The 15,584-nt window shown below is 53.6% G+C and overlaps 3 protein-coding genes across 4 annotated transcripts in view; all 3 read left to right on the top strand.

Annotated features, from left to right (window-relative positions):
• LOC134424629 (protocadherin alpha-C1-like) overlaps positions 1-15,584 on the top strand; it is a 209,378-nt gene that overhangs the window by 20,747 nt on the left and 173,047 nt on the right. The gene's annotated exons all lie outside the window — the stretch shown is intronic.
• Positions 3,261-6,227, top strand: LOC134424544 (protocadherin alpha-6-like). 2 transcript variants are annotated; one of them, XM_063168349.1, is made up of 2 exons: positions 3,261-5,003; positions 5,067-6,227. In XM_063168349.1, exons 1-2 carry the CDS (start codon positions 3,261-3,263, stop codon positions 6,024-6,026), a joined length of 2,703 nt encoding a protein of 900 aa, XP_063024419.1. In that variant the 3' UTR covers positions 6,027-6,227. The 2 variants fall into 2 exon arrangements, with proteins under 2 accessions (XP_063024419.1, XP_063024418.1); XM_063168348.1 differs by having other exon boundaries at positions 3,261-6,227.
• LOC134424987 (protocadherin alpha-8-like) lies at positions 11,035-13,662 on the top strand. Its single transcript, XM_063169198.1, has one exon. It carries the CDS (start codon positions 11,035-11,037, stop codon positions 13,660-13,662), a length of 2,628 nt encoding a protein of 875 aa, XP_063025268.1.

Raw genomic sequence — 15,584 nt, 5'->3', positions numbered from 1 at the left:
GTCGATATCGTGACTGCACTTGCACTTTAGCATTTGATGTAGCACTTCCACGTCTAAAGTCTGTGTGGACTGGGATCACAGCTGTGACACCACTAATCACAGGATTTTTATGAACTCTAGTATGGAGCTCCATGTTGTTTCCCCTTGAGATGGCTGAAAAGCAGAAAGCATATTCATAGTGAGATTCACACAGGTGGGAAGAGCCTGCCAAATCCTGTGTGAGTTTGCACCATTTCATAACTTCTTTGTGCCATGTAGGAGGGGAGCTGAAGGCCTGGTTTATGCTCCAAATGAGTTTGAAGTGCTGGTCTGTCACAGTGGCACTGTGTCTGCGTACTGTGGCAGTCCTGTAAGTGGCATGCAGAAGAGAAGTGGCATGCATCAAGAGAAGGGTGACTTTGAGTGGGGAAGTTTCTTCCCTGAGGAAATGAGGACATTGTGTTGAACATGGACTGTATTATTGGGGAAGAACTGGAGAATATCTGTTTAGCTGTGGACAGGCAATTTCCAGGGGCAAGTGATAGAATATGCAAGCAGACTACCTTAAAAACAAGGCCTGGAATACACAGGGATGCTGGTCTGGGATCCTCTCAGAAGTCCTGCATATCCCCATTCCTTGGTACTCTCCATGCTTTTCCTGCCAGATGTCAGACACATGTCATATACAACTTGGATCACTTGCTTTTGATGGGAAGTGGTCTTCGTGAAATAGAAGCTTCATCACATTTTGATCATGTTTGGCCAGACTTCTCTGAACTTCTCCTTGGTAAACTCCCTGCTTAATTTTGCTAGGCAGTGGATGAAGTGCCCTTCAAGAAATTGGCAAAGCTTGTGTTTAAATATAGTGGAATGGGATCCTTTGTTTTTATTCTCTCCTCTTACCAAACTGCCCATTTCTCTGTTTTGCTTCTCTTCTATTGGCAATGTCTTGGTAACAGATGGTGAAATGTAGATTGATGAATTTTGGCAGGCCTTGGGTGGCAATTTGCAATCAGTGTAAGGGTTGCTTTTCCAGCATTCTGAGCTGAGGCTGAGACAACATCTTTATCTTTCCATTGCTCCTCCTGCTTCCCCTCTGCTCTGTCCAGTGATTTCAAGGATTTTGAAGAATGTGTGTTATTTTCCTCAATCCATGTTCCCCAGAATTCTCTAATAACACTGGGGTAAAAAACATTATTCCTCTTTTCCCCTTCCCTGCAAAAGTTTCCATTCCGAAGAAGCAACCAGTGATGCTGCAGGTAAGTCCCTTCTAGCTAAAAAAGATGAGCGTGTGAGACAATTGTACTTCTGTTCCTGCTGAGTCTGAGAACCTTCATATTGGGTTGACCAAAGGCTGCCTGGATTGGGAGTTGGGCTTGTTGATCCTTATGTGTCCCTTCTTATTTGAGGTATCCTATGACTGGGCCAGCAAAGCACCACTGCTTATTCTGTTCCATCTGCTTCCCGGCGCAGTGTGAATTAGCGACAGCAGTGATGGATGGAGGGGAGACCCTCATGTGTTTTTCAGAGTGGATGTATTGGGAGCTGAGGGGATATTCTTGGGGGAAATGCCACGGTATTACCTTTGCAGCTTTGGCTGGGTGGAGTGTGCTGCAAAGTGAGAGAGATTCCATTGGGACTAATGCCCCTGGATAAGGTGCTGAGTTTTTCTGGCAGAGTATGTCAGCCTGGAAAGGAGAAGCAAGAGCTTGGCTTTCACCGTACATGTGATAAATAAGGCCAGAAATGTAGATCTCAGGAGCTGTGGTGTTCCCCTGCTTTCTCAGCCTTTGTGGCACATTGGTGTACTGTGCTCCAATGATGGTAAGCTCATATTTGGAAGAGTGTCCTGAGCTGATTTGGATCTTTGAGACCTTTTTGCACAGGCATTGAAGTAGCTGGGTCTTGGGCTTGTGTTTCAGAGTGTGGTGGATTCTCTTTGTTGAGAGGAAAGGAGCTGAGATTGTGGTCTTTTAGCTGGAGGAGAGATGAAGGCAGCCCTCTGTCTGTTTTGAATAGCCTGGAAACCAGGGCAGTTGTTCCTCTTCTGGACAGATGGAATATGGCGGGGAAGAGGAATGGGAGCTTGCTTTCATTCCGTGCTGCATGGTGAAAGTGATACAGTCGCATAGAAACATGTTGTGTAAGGAAACAAAGGAAAGGCAACGACGAAAAAAGAGAAGAGGCAGAACAAGGAAGAGAGGTGGAGAAGGAAGAGAAGGAGGAAGCAATGCAGGCAAGGAAAAGAAGCAGAAGACAACAAAAAAGCAATAGAAAGAAGGAAGAGTGAGAGATTGAGAAACTACAAAAGAGATCACGAGCATGTCACTGACACTATCATTGTATACAGGAAGGGAGAAGGGCAGGAAATGAGGACAGAAAGGAGGAAATAGAGGAGAGGAAAGAAAAAAGGTAGAAACGTGATAGAAATTTATAGCAAAAGGATGTAATGAAGAAAGGATAAAGAATACAATGAAGAATACAATGAAGAATACAAAGAAAAAAAACAAGAAAAGTAGCTAAAGAGCATGCACGGACTGTACCTATAAATGCAGAACGGAGCAGTTCCCTAATAGCCTCTCCCTTGGTTAGAGCATCTCCGGCGCTGATGGCTGGAATCCGGCTGGATGGTTGGCACAGCGGCGCCTGATATGTGAGACCTGGCAGCAGAGTAAAGAGAAGAGAATGATGGAAATAGAACAGAAATGGAATAAAATGTAGGGAAGGAAGGGGGAGAAAAGTGAAAACAAAACGAAATACAGAAAAGAAGAAAAACAAAAGGCAAGGACGTATGATGTAATAAAGAGAGGAGAAAAAAAAGGAAAGGGAAAGAGAGGGAGACGATGAAAGACAGAGAACAGCGTCAAGAAATCAAAATGAAAAAATAAAAAGACGGAGGAAAGTAAGGTATATTTGCAAGGAAACGCCAACACAGGAAAAAAGAAAACAAAAAAAGAAAAAAAAACACACAAAAAGGAGAGAAGAAAACAGGAGAAGTGGATCAAAACACGGCAGGGGAGATGACCATCCGAGGCGGCGACACGGGTCGTATTGCGATGGGTGTGAGGCGGCGGAGCAGCGCACGGTGTCGCTGCAGGCTCAGGAACGGGTCCGTGTGGGCGGCTCCGCCCCGGTGCGGCGGAGAGCCCGGCTGTGAGCGCGGGGGGGCGGCTCGGGCCAGGCAGCAGAGCCGGTGCGTGCGGGCGGCGGCGGGGAGCCGTGCGGGGCCCGGGCCGGGGCCGGCAGGCAGATCGGCGGCGGCGGGCAGAGCGGCAGGAAGGATGGTGGAGCGTTGTTGTTTGGCGGTGGTGCGGGTGCTGGTGCTGCAGGCGGCCTGGGCGCTGTCGGGCGGGCAGGTGCGCTACTCGGTGCCGGAGGAAGCCAAGGCCGGCACGGTGGTGGGCCGTCTGGCGCAGGACCTGGGCCTGGAGGCGGGCGAGGCGGAGGCGCGGCGGCTGCGGCTGGTGGCGCCGGGCCGGCGGGCGAGCGTGGAGGTGAGCGGGGCGAGCGGCGCGCTGCTGGTGAGCTCGCGGCTGGACCGGGAGGAGCTGTGCGGCAAGAGCGCGCCGTGCGCGCTGCGGCTGGAGGTGCTGCTGGAGCGGCCGCTGCGCGTCTTCCATGTGCAGCTGGAGGTCACCGACATCAACGACAATGCCCCCGTCTTCCCCGCTGCCTGGAAAAACCTCAGCATCGCGGAACTGTCTGTGCCGGGGTCTCGTTTCCCGCTGGAGGGCGCGTCGGATGCGGATATCGGAGCGAACGCGCAGCTCACCTACACACTCAGCCCCAGCGAGCATTTCTCTCTGGATTTGCAAAAAACCGATATGGACGGTGAGTCCTTATTCCTGGTGCTCAGGAAATCTCTGGACCGCGAGACGATTCCCGTGCACCGGCTGGTGCTGACGGCCACAGACGGTGGCCGGCCATCTCTGACGGGCACCATGGAGCTGGTGATCTCCGTGCTGGATGCAAACGACAATGCGCCCCAGTTCAACCAGTCGGTGTATAAAGTGCAGCTGCCGGAGAATGCAGAACACGGCACGTTAGTCATCAAACTAAATGCCACGGATTTAGATGAAGGTTCAAACAGTAATATCTCGTATTCTCTCGAGACTCTGTTTCCTCAGGATGGAAAAGGCGTTTTCGGAATCGACAGAAAAAGCGGAGAGATTCGTCTCAGGGCTAATTTAGATTTTGAGGAAGTTAGTCTGTACCGCCTGCAAGTGGATGCTACAGATCAAGGAAATCCTCCACTGTCGGGTCACTGCAAGTTGTTGCTGGAAGTGCTGGACGTGAACGACAACGCGCCGGAGGTGTGGGTGACGTCGCTGTCGGTGCCGGTGCCCGAGGACGCGTCGTTGGGGACGGTGGTGGCCCTGCTGAGCGTGTCGGACCGGGACTCGGGCGAGAACGGTCGCGTGCGGTGCTGGGTGTGGCCGGCGTCGCCGTTCGGTCTGGAGGCGACGTTCGCGGGCTCGTACTCGCTGGTGCTGCGCGAGGCGCTGGACCGGGAGCGGGTGTCGGAGTACGAGGTGGAGGTGCGTGCGGAGGACGGCGGGGCGCCGGCGCTGCGCGCCAGCCGCGGGCTGCGGGTGCCGGTGTCGGACGTGAACGACAACGCGCCCTCGTTCGCGCAGGCCGTGTACACGGTGCTGGCGCGGGAGAACAACGCGGCGGGCGCGGAGCTGGCGCGGCTGTGGGCGCGGGACCCGGACGAGGCAGCCAACGGGCGCGTCAGCTACTCGGTGTGGGACGGCGGCGTGGGTGTGGGCGGCGGCGGCGCCGCCGGGTCGTCGTCGGGCGTTGGGTGGCGTCCGGCGTCGAGCTACGTGTCGGTGGACGCGGAGAGCGGGCGTCTGTGGGCGCTGCAGCCCTTGGACTACGAGGAGCTGCAGGTGCTGCAGTTCGAGGTGCGCGCGGTGGACGCGGGAGAGCCGCCGCTGAGCGGCAACGCCACGGTGCAGCTGTTCGTGCTGGACGAGAACGACAACGCGCCGGCGCTGCTGCCGGCCGCGGGCTCTGCAGCGGAGGCGGGCGGCGTGGCGGCGGCGGAGGCGGCTTTGGCGCTGGCGGGGGCGGGCTCGGAGTCGGGCACGCTGTGGGCGTGGGCGGCGTGGGGGGCGCCGGCGGGGCAGGTGGTGGCCAAGATCCGCGCCGTGGACGCCGACTCGGGCTACAACGCGTGGCTGCGCTACGAGCTGTGGGAGCCGCGGGGCAAGGGCCCGTTCCGCGTGGGGCTCTACAGCGGCGAGGTGAGCACGGCGCGGGCGCTGGACGAGGCGGATGGGCCTCGCCAGAGGCTGCTGATCGTCGTGCGTGACCACGGCGAGCCGGCGCGCTCGGCCACGGCCACGCTCAGCGTGTCGCTGCTCGAGGCCGCCGAGGCGGCGCTGGCCGCGGGATCCTCGTCGTCGTCGTCGTTGGTGTCGCGCTCGGCGGCGGGCGTGGAGCTCGGGGCCGGGGCGGCGAGCGCGGCCACCAACGTGTGGCTGGTGGTGGCCATCTGCGCCGTGTCCAGCCTCTTCCTGCTGGCCGTGGTGCTGTACGGGGCGTCGCGCTGGGCGCCGCGGGCGGCCGTGCTCTCGGCGCCTGGGCCAACGACGCTCGTGTGCGCCAGCGAAGTGGGCAGCTGGTCCTACTCGCAGCGCCACAGCCGCAGCCTGTGCGTGGCGGATGGCGCTGCCAAGAGCGACCTCATGGTTTTCAGCCCCAACTTCCCTCCGCCGCCGCCCGCTCCTGCAGCAAAGGACGCGCAGCCGGAGCCCTCCGCTCTCCTCGACACGGTCAGTGGCAATAACTTTCTCTCTTCTCCCACCCGTACCAAACCCTTCTGTCCATCTAGGTTTGCAGGCTTTGCCGGAATCCGGGCTCCGTTCCCACGGCCTGAGACAGATGAGTGCTTGACGGGTTCTTCACGGGTGCTTAAGGATACCAATGGCTCATTTGCATCTGCCCTTTGGAGGAATATAGAATTATCGCCGCAGCCTGGTGCAGTTATGGTCCCCAGCTGCAATTTGCTGCTCTGTGTGTCAATTGTTCTGTCCTAGAATGAATTCCCTGCCTATTGCAATGAGAAGTGCCCTAGGGTGTCAGGTTTGGAAACTGTCTTGCCTGGTTCAGTTTGGGGTTTCCACCCGAGTTTGCTGATGGAGTTCAAGATAGGCAGGCTGTGGTTCTGACAGTCCTCCCAGCACTACACGCCGTCTTATTGTCTATGTTGACTGATACCCTTCCTGTTTTATTCTGAATTGTTACTGAAATCTCTTTTCATTAATTTCTCTCTGCAAGACATGTGATGCAGTGTGGTTATTTGAGTGCCATGGAAAAATCGTATCTAGTCGGTTCCTCCACTAGAATCATTAAGGAAATAATAAAGGCAGTATAGAGTTTATCCCTGTTGTGGTGGGTATTTTTCTTTTTGTTTGTTTGGTTTATTTTTTTGGTTTTTTTTGAGGTATCTTCTTGCTTTTCTTAGTAACATATGGGTTCGGGTAGCCCAATGTGACCAAAGGTAAATGTGGCAAAGGTAAAATTTGTTTCTCTTCCTGCTGCCTGGTCCCTACGTTGTGGATTTATGTTTCCATTCAGAGAATGGTCATGGAACACCCTGGCTAGTTTTGCCCTTTCCAAATTTGTATCAACAGTGACATTATTTCAAAAGCCTTGGGGCAATGTTCCTCTCTGCAACTAGAAAAAAATATTAACCCCCAAGCCCCAGCTTTCCCTACCAAATCTCAAATAACATTCCTGTAGATAGTCAGATTTGAATGTTACACTCATATGCTCCCCAGCATTTTGGTTTCCCTCTCAGAGCATGACATCCGTGCCATTCCCATTAAGAGATTTCTTGACATCACCTTTGAAAAGATTATTGTTACCAGGTCGTGCTTTATTCTGAGATAGTTACAGCATTGCAGAACACAATGGGTCAGCTGCAGAAAGTGTGCTGTACATGTACATGATACCTTGTACATGATACTGCCTGTCAGTGTTTTGTGGTGCTGTTGTTGCTGAGAAGGATAAGTAAACTTGAAATGGGCCTTGAAGTGTGGAGTGAATCTGTGGCCTGTGGTACTGGGTAGGGCCTGACAATTTCCTGGTGTGAGGGGTGACCTTGAGCAGTGGGAAGATCTGTCTGTGGGAACTGGAATTCCATGCGCCATGACATAAGACAGGAAATGGAGTTGATGTGTTTGTCTTGAGAATGCATGTCCCAGGATACCTAGAGGAATGAAGTAGGATGAACAGAATGTTCTTTCACAGGATGATTTTCAGGGTCCAAAGTGTCTTCATGTGCAGGCTTTATGGATCTTCAGATAGTTACATGGTTTTGAAATGCCAAAATACTCTTTGACCTTATGAATATCTTCTACCTGAGAGAGTCCCTTGTGCTACTGAGTGATTACCATAGCAGATGTGTAAGAGGAGATGCCATGCAGAATGCTGAATGTTGTCTGATGAACCTTTGCCTGCTTATTTTGAGAAAGGAGTTGTGGGAGGATAGAGTTTCAGCCTGCTGTACTGGGCATCCATAGTCACTTCCACCTTCATAGACTTTGCAATAATGGTTCCTTGCTTCTCCTCGGATGGGATCAGTAAACAGGCGTGTTGAGAAAATGGGGGTAATCTCTGTGTGCTTGTTTCCCCTGATTGTGCACTTGCACTATTACCCTGGGTAGCAGTGCCATGCTCCCTTGATACAGTTAACTCTGAAATGTGTACATATACATCAAACCTCCAGAGCAGCCCAGGCCTAGTGTTATATCATAGAACTATTATCCACATTTCTATGGGGATATCCACACAGTCGATATCGTGACTGCACTTGCACTTTAGCATTTGATGTAGCACTTCCACGTCTAAAGTCTGTGTGGACTGGGATCACAGCTGTGACACCACTAATCACAGGATTTTTATGAACTCTAGTATGGAGCTCCATGTTGTTTCCCCTTGAGATGGCTGAAAAGCAGAAAGCATATTCATAGTGAGATTCACACAGGTGGGAAGAGCCTGCCAAATCCTGTGTGAGTTTGCACCATTTCATAAGTTCTTTGTGCCATTTAGGAGGGGAGCTGAAGGCCTGGTTTATGCTCCAAATGAGTTTGAAGTGCTGGTCTGTCACAGTGGCACTGTGTCTGCGTACTGTGGCAGTCCTGTAAGTGGCATGGAGAAGGCCTTGAGACACCCATCAAGAGAAGGGTGACTTTGAGTGGGGAAGTTTCTTCCCTGAGGAAATGAGGACATTGTGTTGAACATGGACTGTATTATTGGGGAAGAACTGGAGAATATCTGTTTAGCTGTGGACAGGCAATTTCCAGGGGCAAGTGATAGAATATGCAAGCAGACTACCTTGTAAAACAAGGCCTGGAATACTCAGGGATGCTGGTCTGGGATCCTCTCAGAAGTCCTGCATATCCCCATTCCTTGGTACTCTCCATGCTTTTCCTGCCAGATGTCAGACACATGTCATACACAACTTGGATCACTTGCTTTTGATGGGAAGTGGTCTTGGTGAAAAAGAAGCTTCATCACATTTTGATCATGTTTGGCCAGACTTCTCTGAACTTCTCCTTGGTAAACTCCCTGCTTAATTTTGCTAGGCAGTGGATGAAGTGCCCTTCAAGAAATTGGCAAAGCTTGTGTTTAAATATAGTGGAATGGGATCCTTTGTTTTTATTCTCTCCTCTTACCAAACTGCCCATTTCTCTGTTTTGCTTCTCTTCTATTGGCAATGTCTTGGTAACAGATGTTGAAATGTAGATTGATGAATTTTGGCAGGCCTTGGGTGGCAATTTGCAATCAGTGTAAGGGTTGCTTTTCCAGCATTCTGGGTTGAGGCTGAGACAACATCTTTATCTTTCCATTGCTCCTCCTGCTTCCCCTCTGCTCTGTCCAGTGATTTCAAGGATTTTGAAGAATGTGTGTTATTTTCCCCAATCCATGTTCCCCAGAATTCTCTAATAACACTGGGGGTAAAAAACATTATTCCTCTTTTCCCCTTCCCTGCAAAAGTTTCCATTCTGAAGAAGCAACCAGTGATGCTGCAGGTAAGTCCCTTCTAGCTAAAAAAGATGAGCGTGTGAGACAGTTGTACTTCTGTTCCTGCTGAGTCTGAGAACCTTCGTATTGGGTTGACCAAAGGCTGCCTGGATTGGGAGTTGGGCTTGTTGATCCTTATGTGTCCCTTCTTATTTGAGGTATCCTATGACTGGGCCAGCAAAGCACCACTGCTTATTCTGTTCCATCTGCTTCCCGGCGCAGTGTGAATTAGCGACAGCAGTGATGGATGGAGGGGAGACCCTCATGTGTTTTTCAGAGTGGATGTATTGGGAGCTGAGGGGATATTCTTGGGGGAAATGCCACGGTATTACCTTTGCAGCTTTGGCTGGGTAGAGTGTGCTGCAAAGTGAGAGAGATTCCATTGGGACTAATGCCCCTGGATAAGGTGCTGAGTTTTTCTGGCAGAGTATGTCAGCCTGGAAAGGAGAAGCAAGAGCTTGGCTTTCACCGTACATGTGATAAATAAGGCCAGAAATGTAGATCTCAGGAGCTGTGGTGTTCCCCTGCTTTCTCAGCCTTTGTGGCACATTGGTGTACTGTGCTCCAATGATGGTAAGCTCCCATTTGGAAGAGTGTCCTGAGCTGATTTGGATCTTTGAGACCTTTTTGCACAGGCATTGAAGTAGCTGGGTCTTGGGCTTGTGTTTCAGAGTGTGGTGGATTCTCTTTGTTGAGAGGAAGGGAGCTGAGATTGTGGTCTTTTAGCTGGAGGAGAGATGAAGCAGCCCTCTGTCTGTTTTGAATAGCCTGGAAACCAGGGCAGTTGTTCCTCTTCTGGACAGATGGAATGTGGCGGGGAAGAGGAATGGGAGCTTGCTTTCATTCCGTGCTGCATGGTGAAAGTGATACAGTCGCATAGAAACATGTTGTGTAAGGAAACAAAGGAAAGGCAACGACGAAAAAAGACAAGAGGCAGGACAAAGAAGAGAGGTGGAGAAGGAAGAGAAGGAGGAAGCAATGCAGGCAAGGAAAAGAAGCAGAAGACAATAAAAAAGCAATAGAAAGAAGGAAGAGTGAGAGATTGAGAAACTACAAAAGAGATCACGAGCATGTCACTGACACTATCATTGTATACAGGAAGGGAGAAGGGCAGGAAATGAGGACAGAAAGGAGGAAATAGAGGAGAGGAAAGAAAAAAGGTAGAAACGTGATAGAAATTAATAGCAAAAGGATGTAATGAAGAAAGGATAAAGAATACAATGAAGAATACAAAGAAAAAAAACAAGAAAAGTAGCTAAAGAGCATGCACGGACTGTACCTATAAATGCAGAACGGAGCAGTTCCCTAATAGCCTCTCCCTTGGTTAGAGCATCTCCGGCGCTGATGGCTGGAATCCGGCTGGATGGTTGGCACAGCGGCGCCTGATATGTGAGACCTGGCAGCAGAGTAAAGAGAAGAGAATGATGGAAATAGAACAGAAATGGAATAAAATGTAGGGAAGGAAGGGGGAGAAAAGTGAAAACAAAACGAAATACAGAAAAGAAGAAAAACAAAAGGCAAGGACGTATGATGTAATAAAGAGAGGAGAAAAAAAAGGAAAGGGAAAGAGAGGGAGACGATGAAAGACAGAGAACAGCGTCAAGAAATCAAAATGAAAAAATAAAAAGACGGAGGAAAGTAAGGTATATTTGCAAGGAAACGCCAACACAGGAAAAAAGAAAACAAAAAAAGAAAAAAAACACACAAAAAGGAGAGAAGAAAACAGGAGAAGTGGATCAAAACACGGCAGGGGAGATGACCATCCGAGGCGGCGACACGGGTCGTATTGCGATGGGTGTGAGGCGGCGGAGCAGCGCACGGTGTCGCTGCAGGCTCAGGAACGGGTCCGTGTGGGCGGCTCCGCCCCGGTGCGGCGGAGAGCCCGGCTGTGAGCGCGGGGGGGCGGCTCGGGCCAGGCAGCAGAGCCGGTGCGTGCGGGCGGCGGCGGGGAGCCGTGCAGGGCCCGGGCCGGGGCCGGCAGGCAGATCGGCGGCGGCGGGCAGAGCGGCAGGAAGGATGGGCGAGCGTTGTTGTGTGGCGGTGGTGCGGGTGCTGGTGCTGCAGGCGGCCTGGGCGCTGTCGGGCGGGCAGGTGCGCTACTCGGTGCCGGAGGAAGCCAAGGCCGGCACGGTGGTGGGCCGTCTGGCGCAGGACCTGGGCCTGGAGGCGGGCGAGGCGGAGGCGCGGCGGCTGCGGCTGGTGGCGCCGGGCCGGCGGGCGAGCGTGGAGGTGAGCGGGGCGAGCGGCGCGCTGCTGGTGAGCTCGCGGCTGGACCGGGAGGAGCTGTGCGGCAAGAGCGCGCCGTGCGCGCTGCGCCTGGAGGTGCTGCTGGAGCGGCCGCTGCGCGTCTTCCATGTGCAGCTGGAGGTCACCGACATCAACGACAATGCCCCCGTCTTCCCCGCTGCCTGGAAAAACCTCAGCATCGCGGAACTGTCTGTGCCGGGGTCTCGTTTCCCGCTGGAGGGCGCGTCGGATGCGGATATCGGAGCGAACGCGCAATTGACCTATGCACTCAGCACCAGTGAGCACTTCTCTCTGGATTTACAAAAACCGAATGAGCGAAATATTGAACCCGAACTCGTTTTAACGAAATCTCTGGACCGCGAGACGATTCCTGTGCACCGTTTGGTGCTGACGGCGACTGACGGGGGCCGGCCGTCTCTGACCGGGACAATGGAGCTGATGATCTCGGTGGAAGATGCAAACGACAATGCGCCCAAATTCAACCAGTCTGTGTATAAAGTGCAGCTTCCGGAGAGCGCTGAGGTGGGGACGCTGGTTACGAGGGTTAATGCCACGGATGCAGATGAGGGACTTAATAGTGACGTGACATACACGGTAACGAACTTCCTTCCCCCAAGTGGAAAAGATGTGATTTCCATCAATCCGAATACCGGAGAAATTCTCCTTACGGGCGCCCTAGACTTTGAAGAAGTCAGTGTATTTGATTTTCGTATTGAAGCAAAAGATAAGGGAACGCCCGCGCTGTCGAGTCACTGCCGAGTGGAGCTGGAGGTGTTGGACGTGAACGACAACGCGCCGGAGGTGTGGGTGACGTCGCTGTCGGTGCCGGTGCCCGAGGACGCGTCGTTGGGGACGGTGGTGGCCCTGCTGAGCGTGTCGGACCGGGACTCGGGCGAGAACGGTCGCGTGCGGTGCTGGGTGTGGCCGGCGTCGCCGTTCGGTCTGGAGGCGACGTTCGCGGGCTCGTACTCGCTGGTGCTGCGCGAGGCGCTGGACCGGGAGCGGGTGTCGGAGTACGAGGTGGAGGTGCGTGCGGAGGACGGCGGGGCGCCGGCGCTGCGCGCCAGCCGCGGGCTGCGGGTGCCGGTGTCGGACGTGAACGACAACGCGCCCTCGTTCGCGCAGGCCGTGTACACGGTGCTGGCGCGGGAGAACAACGCGGCGGGCGCGGAGCTGGCGCGGCTGTGGGCGCGGGACCCGGACGAGGCGGCCAACGGGCGCGTCAGCTACTCGGTGTGGGACGGCGGCGTGGGCGTGGGCGGCGGGGCCGCGGGGTCCTCGTCGTCCCTTGGCGGCGGGTGGCGTCCGGCGTCGAGCTACGTGTCGGTGGACGCGGAGAGCGGGCGTCTGTGGGCGCTGCAGCCCTTGGACTACGAGGAGCTGCAGGTGCTGCAGTTCGAGGTGCGCGCGGTGGACGCGGGGGAGCCGCCGCTGAGCGGCAACGCCACGGTGCAGCTGTTCGTGCTGGACGAGAACGACAACGCGCCGGCGCTGCTGCCGCCCGCGGGCTCTGCAGCGGAGGCGGGCGGCGAGGCGGCGGCGGAGGCGGCTTTGGCGCTGGCGGGGGCGGGCTCGGAGTCGGGCACGCTGTGGGCGTGGGCGGCGTGGGGGGCGCCGGCGGGGCAGGTGGTGGCCAAGATCCGCGCCGTGGACGCCGACTCGGGCTACAACGCGTGGCTGCGCTACGAGCTGTGGGAGCCGCGGGGCAAGGGCCCGTTCCGCGTGGGGCTCTACAGCGGCGAGGTGAGCACGGCGCGGGCGCTGGACGAGGCGGACGGGCCTCGCCAGAGGCTGCTGATCGTCGTGCGCGACCACGGCGAGCCGGCGCGCTCGGCCACGGCCACGCTCAGCGTGTCGCTGCTCGAGGCCGCCGAGGCGGCGCTGGCCGCGGGATCCTCGTCGTCGTCGTCGTCGTTGGCGGCGGTGTCGCGCTCGGCGGCGGGCGTGGAGCTCGGGGCCGGGGCGGCGAGCGCAGCCACCAACGTGTGGCTGGTGGTGGCCATCTGCGCCGTGTCCAGCCTCTTCCTGCTGGCCGTGGTGCTGTACGGGGCGTCGCGCTGGGCGCCGCGGGCGGCCGTGCTCTCGGGGCCCGGGCCCACCACGCTCGTGTGCGCCAGCGAAGTGGGCAGCTGGTCCTACTCGCAGCGCCACAGCCGCAGCCTGTGCGTGGCGGACGGCGCTGCCAAGAGCGACCTCATGGTTTTCAGCCCCAACTTCCCTCCGCCGCCGCCCGCTCCTGCAGCCAAGGACGCGCAGCCGGAGCCCTCCGCTCTCCTCGTCACGGTCAGTGCCAATACCTTGCTCTCGTCTCTCTCCCGTACCCAACCCTTCTGTCCCTCCAGGTGTGCTGGCTCTGCGGGAATCCAGGCTCCGTTCCCCCGGGGCCGGGAGCGATGAGTGCTTGACGGGTGCTTAAGGATATTAATAGGCGCCTTGTGATCTTCCCTTAGGGGGAATATAGAATTATTGCCGCACCGCTGAGCCGTTATGGTCATCAGCTGCAGTTTGCTCCTCTGTATGTAAACTATTCTGTCCTAGAATGAAATCGCTGCAGCTTTTGATGACAGGTGCCCCAAGGCGTCAGGTTTGGAACCAGTCTTGCCTGGTTGTCTTTAGCATTTCTATCCGAGCTTGCTGAAGAGTCAAAAAATAAGTAGGTTGAGATATCTGCAGTCCCCAGGCGCCATTTGTTACCTTATTCCCTTTGGTATCTGCTGACCATGCTGGTATTAGTCTGGTTTCCTATGGAAAACTGTTTTCCTCTTGTAATTCTGCTCACGAGATTGTCTGATTCAAGGTGACAATTGCATTTTCATAGACAAAAATTCTCCATTTTCCTTCTACGACCAGGCTCATTAAGAAAGCAGGGAAGATGTGTTTAATATTTCCATGTTTCCATGATTTTTTTCTATGTATTATGTTGCTTTCATTAATAGTGCAAAGTGTAGGGCCAAAGGAGTTTGGCCCAAGGAAACTGTAACAAGGAAGAAAGTTATTTTCTGCACCTGTTCCCTAGGTTGTGGATTTGTGATTCTGGCTGAGAAACAGCATGACATATACTCGCTTGTTTTGATGTTCTTTCAAAATTTGCGTCAACGGTGACATCATTTCAAAATCCCTGGAAATCTTTTCTGTATTGAAGAAACAATGCAACAGCCCCAAAAAATTAAAGAACCACCATTCCCCCCAACAAGTCTCAAATAACACCCTCCTACACATTAACTATCATGTATTGCACTGATGTTCTCACCAATATTTTCAATTTTTCTCAGAGCATGACATGAATGGCATCACCATGTAGAGTTATTCCAGTATCACCTTTAGAAAGAGTTTTGCTCCCAGGTCTGCCATGTTTTCATCTAAGATAGCTGAAGCATTATAAAACATGAAATGTCAGCATCAGAGGTTCTGCTGTAAACTGCACTGATGGTGCCATCCCTGAGTTTATTATGGTGCTCTCATTGCTGAGAAGGATAAGCAAAAAACATGTTGAACCTTAAGATAGGAAGGGCAGCTGTGGTCTGTGACAACTGAGCAGGGCCTGGCCATTTCTTTATCTGGAGGGTGACCTTGAGAAGTGGGAAAGCATGGCTTTGGGGAGGCAGAAAATCCATGGGAAGGCCACGGGTCATGACATAAGAAAAGAACATGAGATGGTATGTTTGTCATGAGAACACATCTCAGAGTGGTGAGTGGAGGATGCCCTAAAGGAAGGTGTGAGGCAGGATGGAAGAGAATGCTCTTGCCAAGGACATTTCCCAGGCCCTAAGGGTCTGGAGTAGGACACCTTCCTGATCATGAGGCATTGTGTCATACTGAAATGCTCACAAATGTTCCTTTGAGGTTCTCAGTATCTTTCACCAGAAGCAGGCCCCTGTGCTGCTGCCTGCTTGGTGTAGGCCATGTGTTGGTAAGAGCTGGTAAGATGGAGAGTGCTCAAGGTTGTCTGATGAGCTGCTTGTTTCAGAAATGTTGTTGTGGAAGGGGAACACTTCAGGCTGCTGTCCTGGTGTAGTGACGGGCATTTATAATCGTTTTCACAGACTTGGGTGTTGCCATGATGGTTCCTTACTCTTCCTCAGATGGGATTTATAAGGACACACAATGAGGCTGAAATCTTTATGTGCTCAACTTCCCCTACTCGTGCACTGCACAGGTGGCTTCAGGAGAGATGATGTCACATGGGGCTTCTTCTGGTATTTCCAGGTGCAAACCTGCACTGCAGCCCAGCTCTGGTTTCATGTGCTACAGATTCTCCCACCCAGCTGATCTTGGGATTGCTTTTGTGGTTTGGTATTTGCTGTGGTCCTCTTGATGAT

Source organism: Melospiza melodia, chromosome 14 (assembly GCF_035770615.1).
Source record: "Melospiza melodia melodia isolate bMelMel2 chromosome 14, bMelMel2.pri, whole genome shotgun sequence".
NCBI lineage: Eukaryota > Metazoa > Chordata > Aves > Passeriformes > Passerellidae > Melospiza > Melospiza melodia.
The sequence above is the reverse complement of the archived record's forward strand: the minus strand, read 5'-3'. Positions and strand labels throughout refer to the sequence as shown.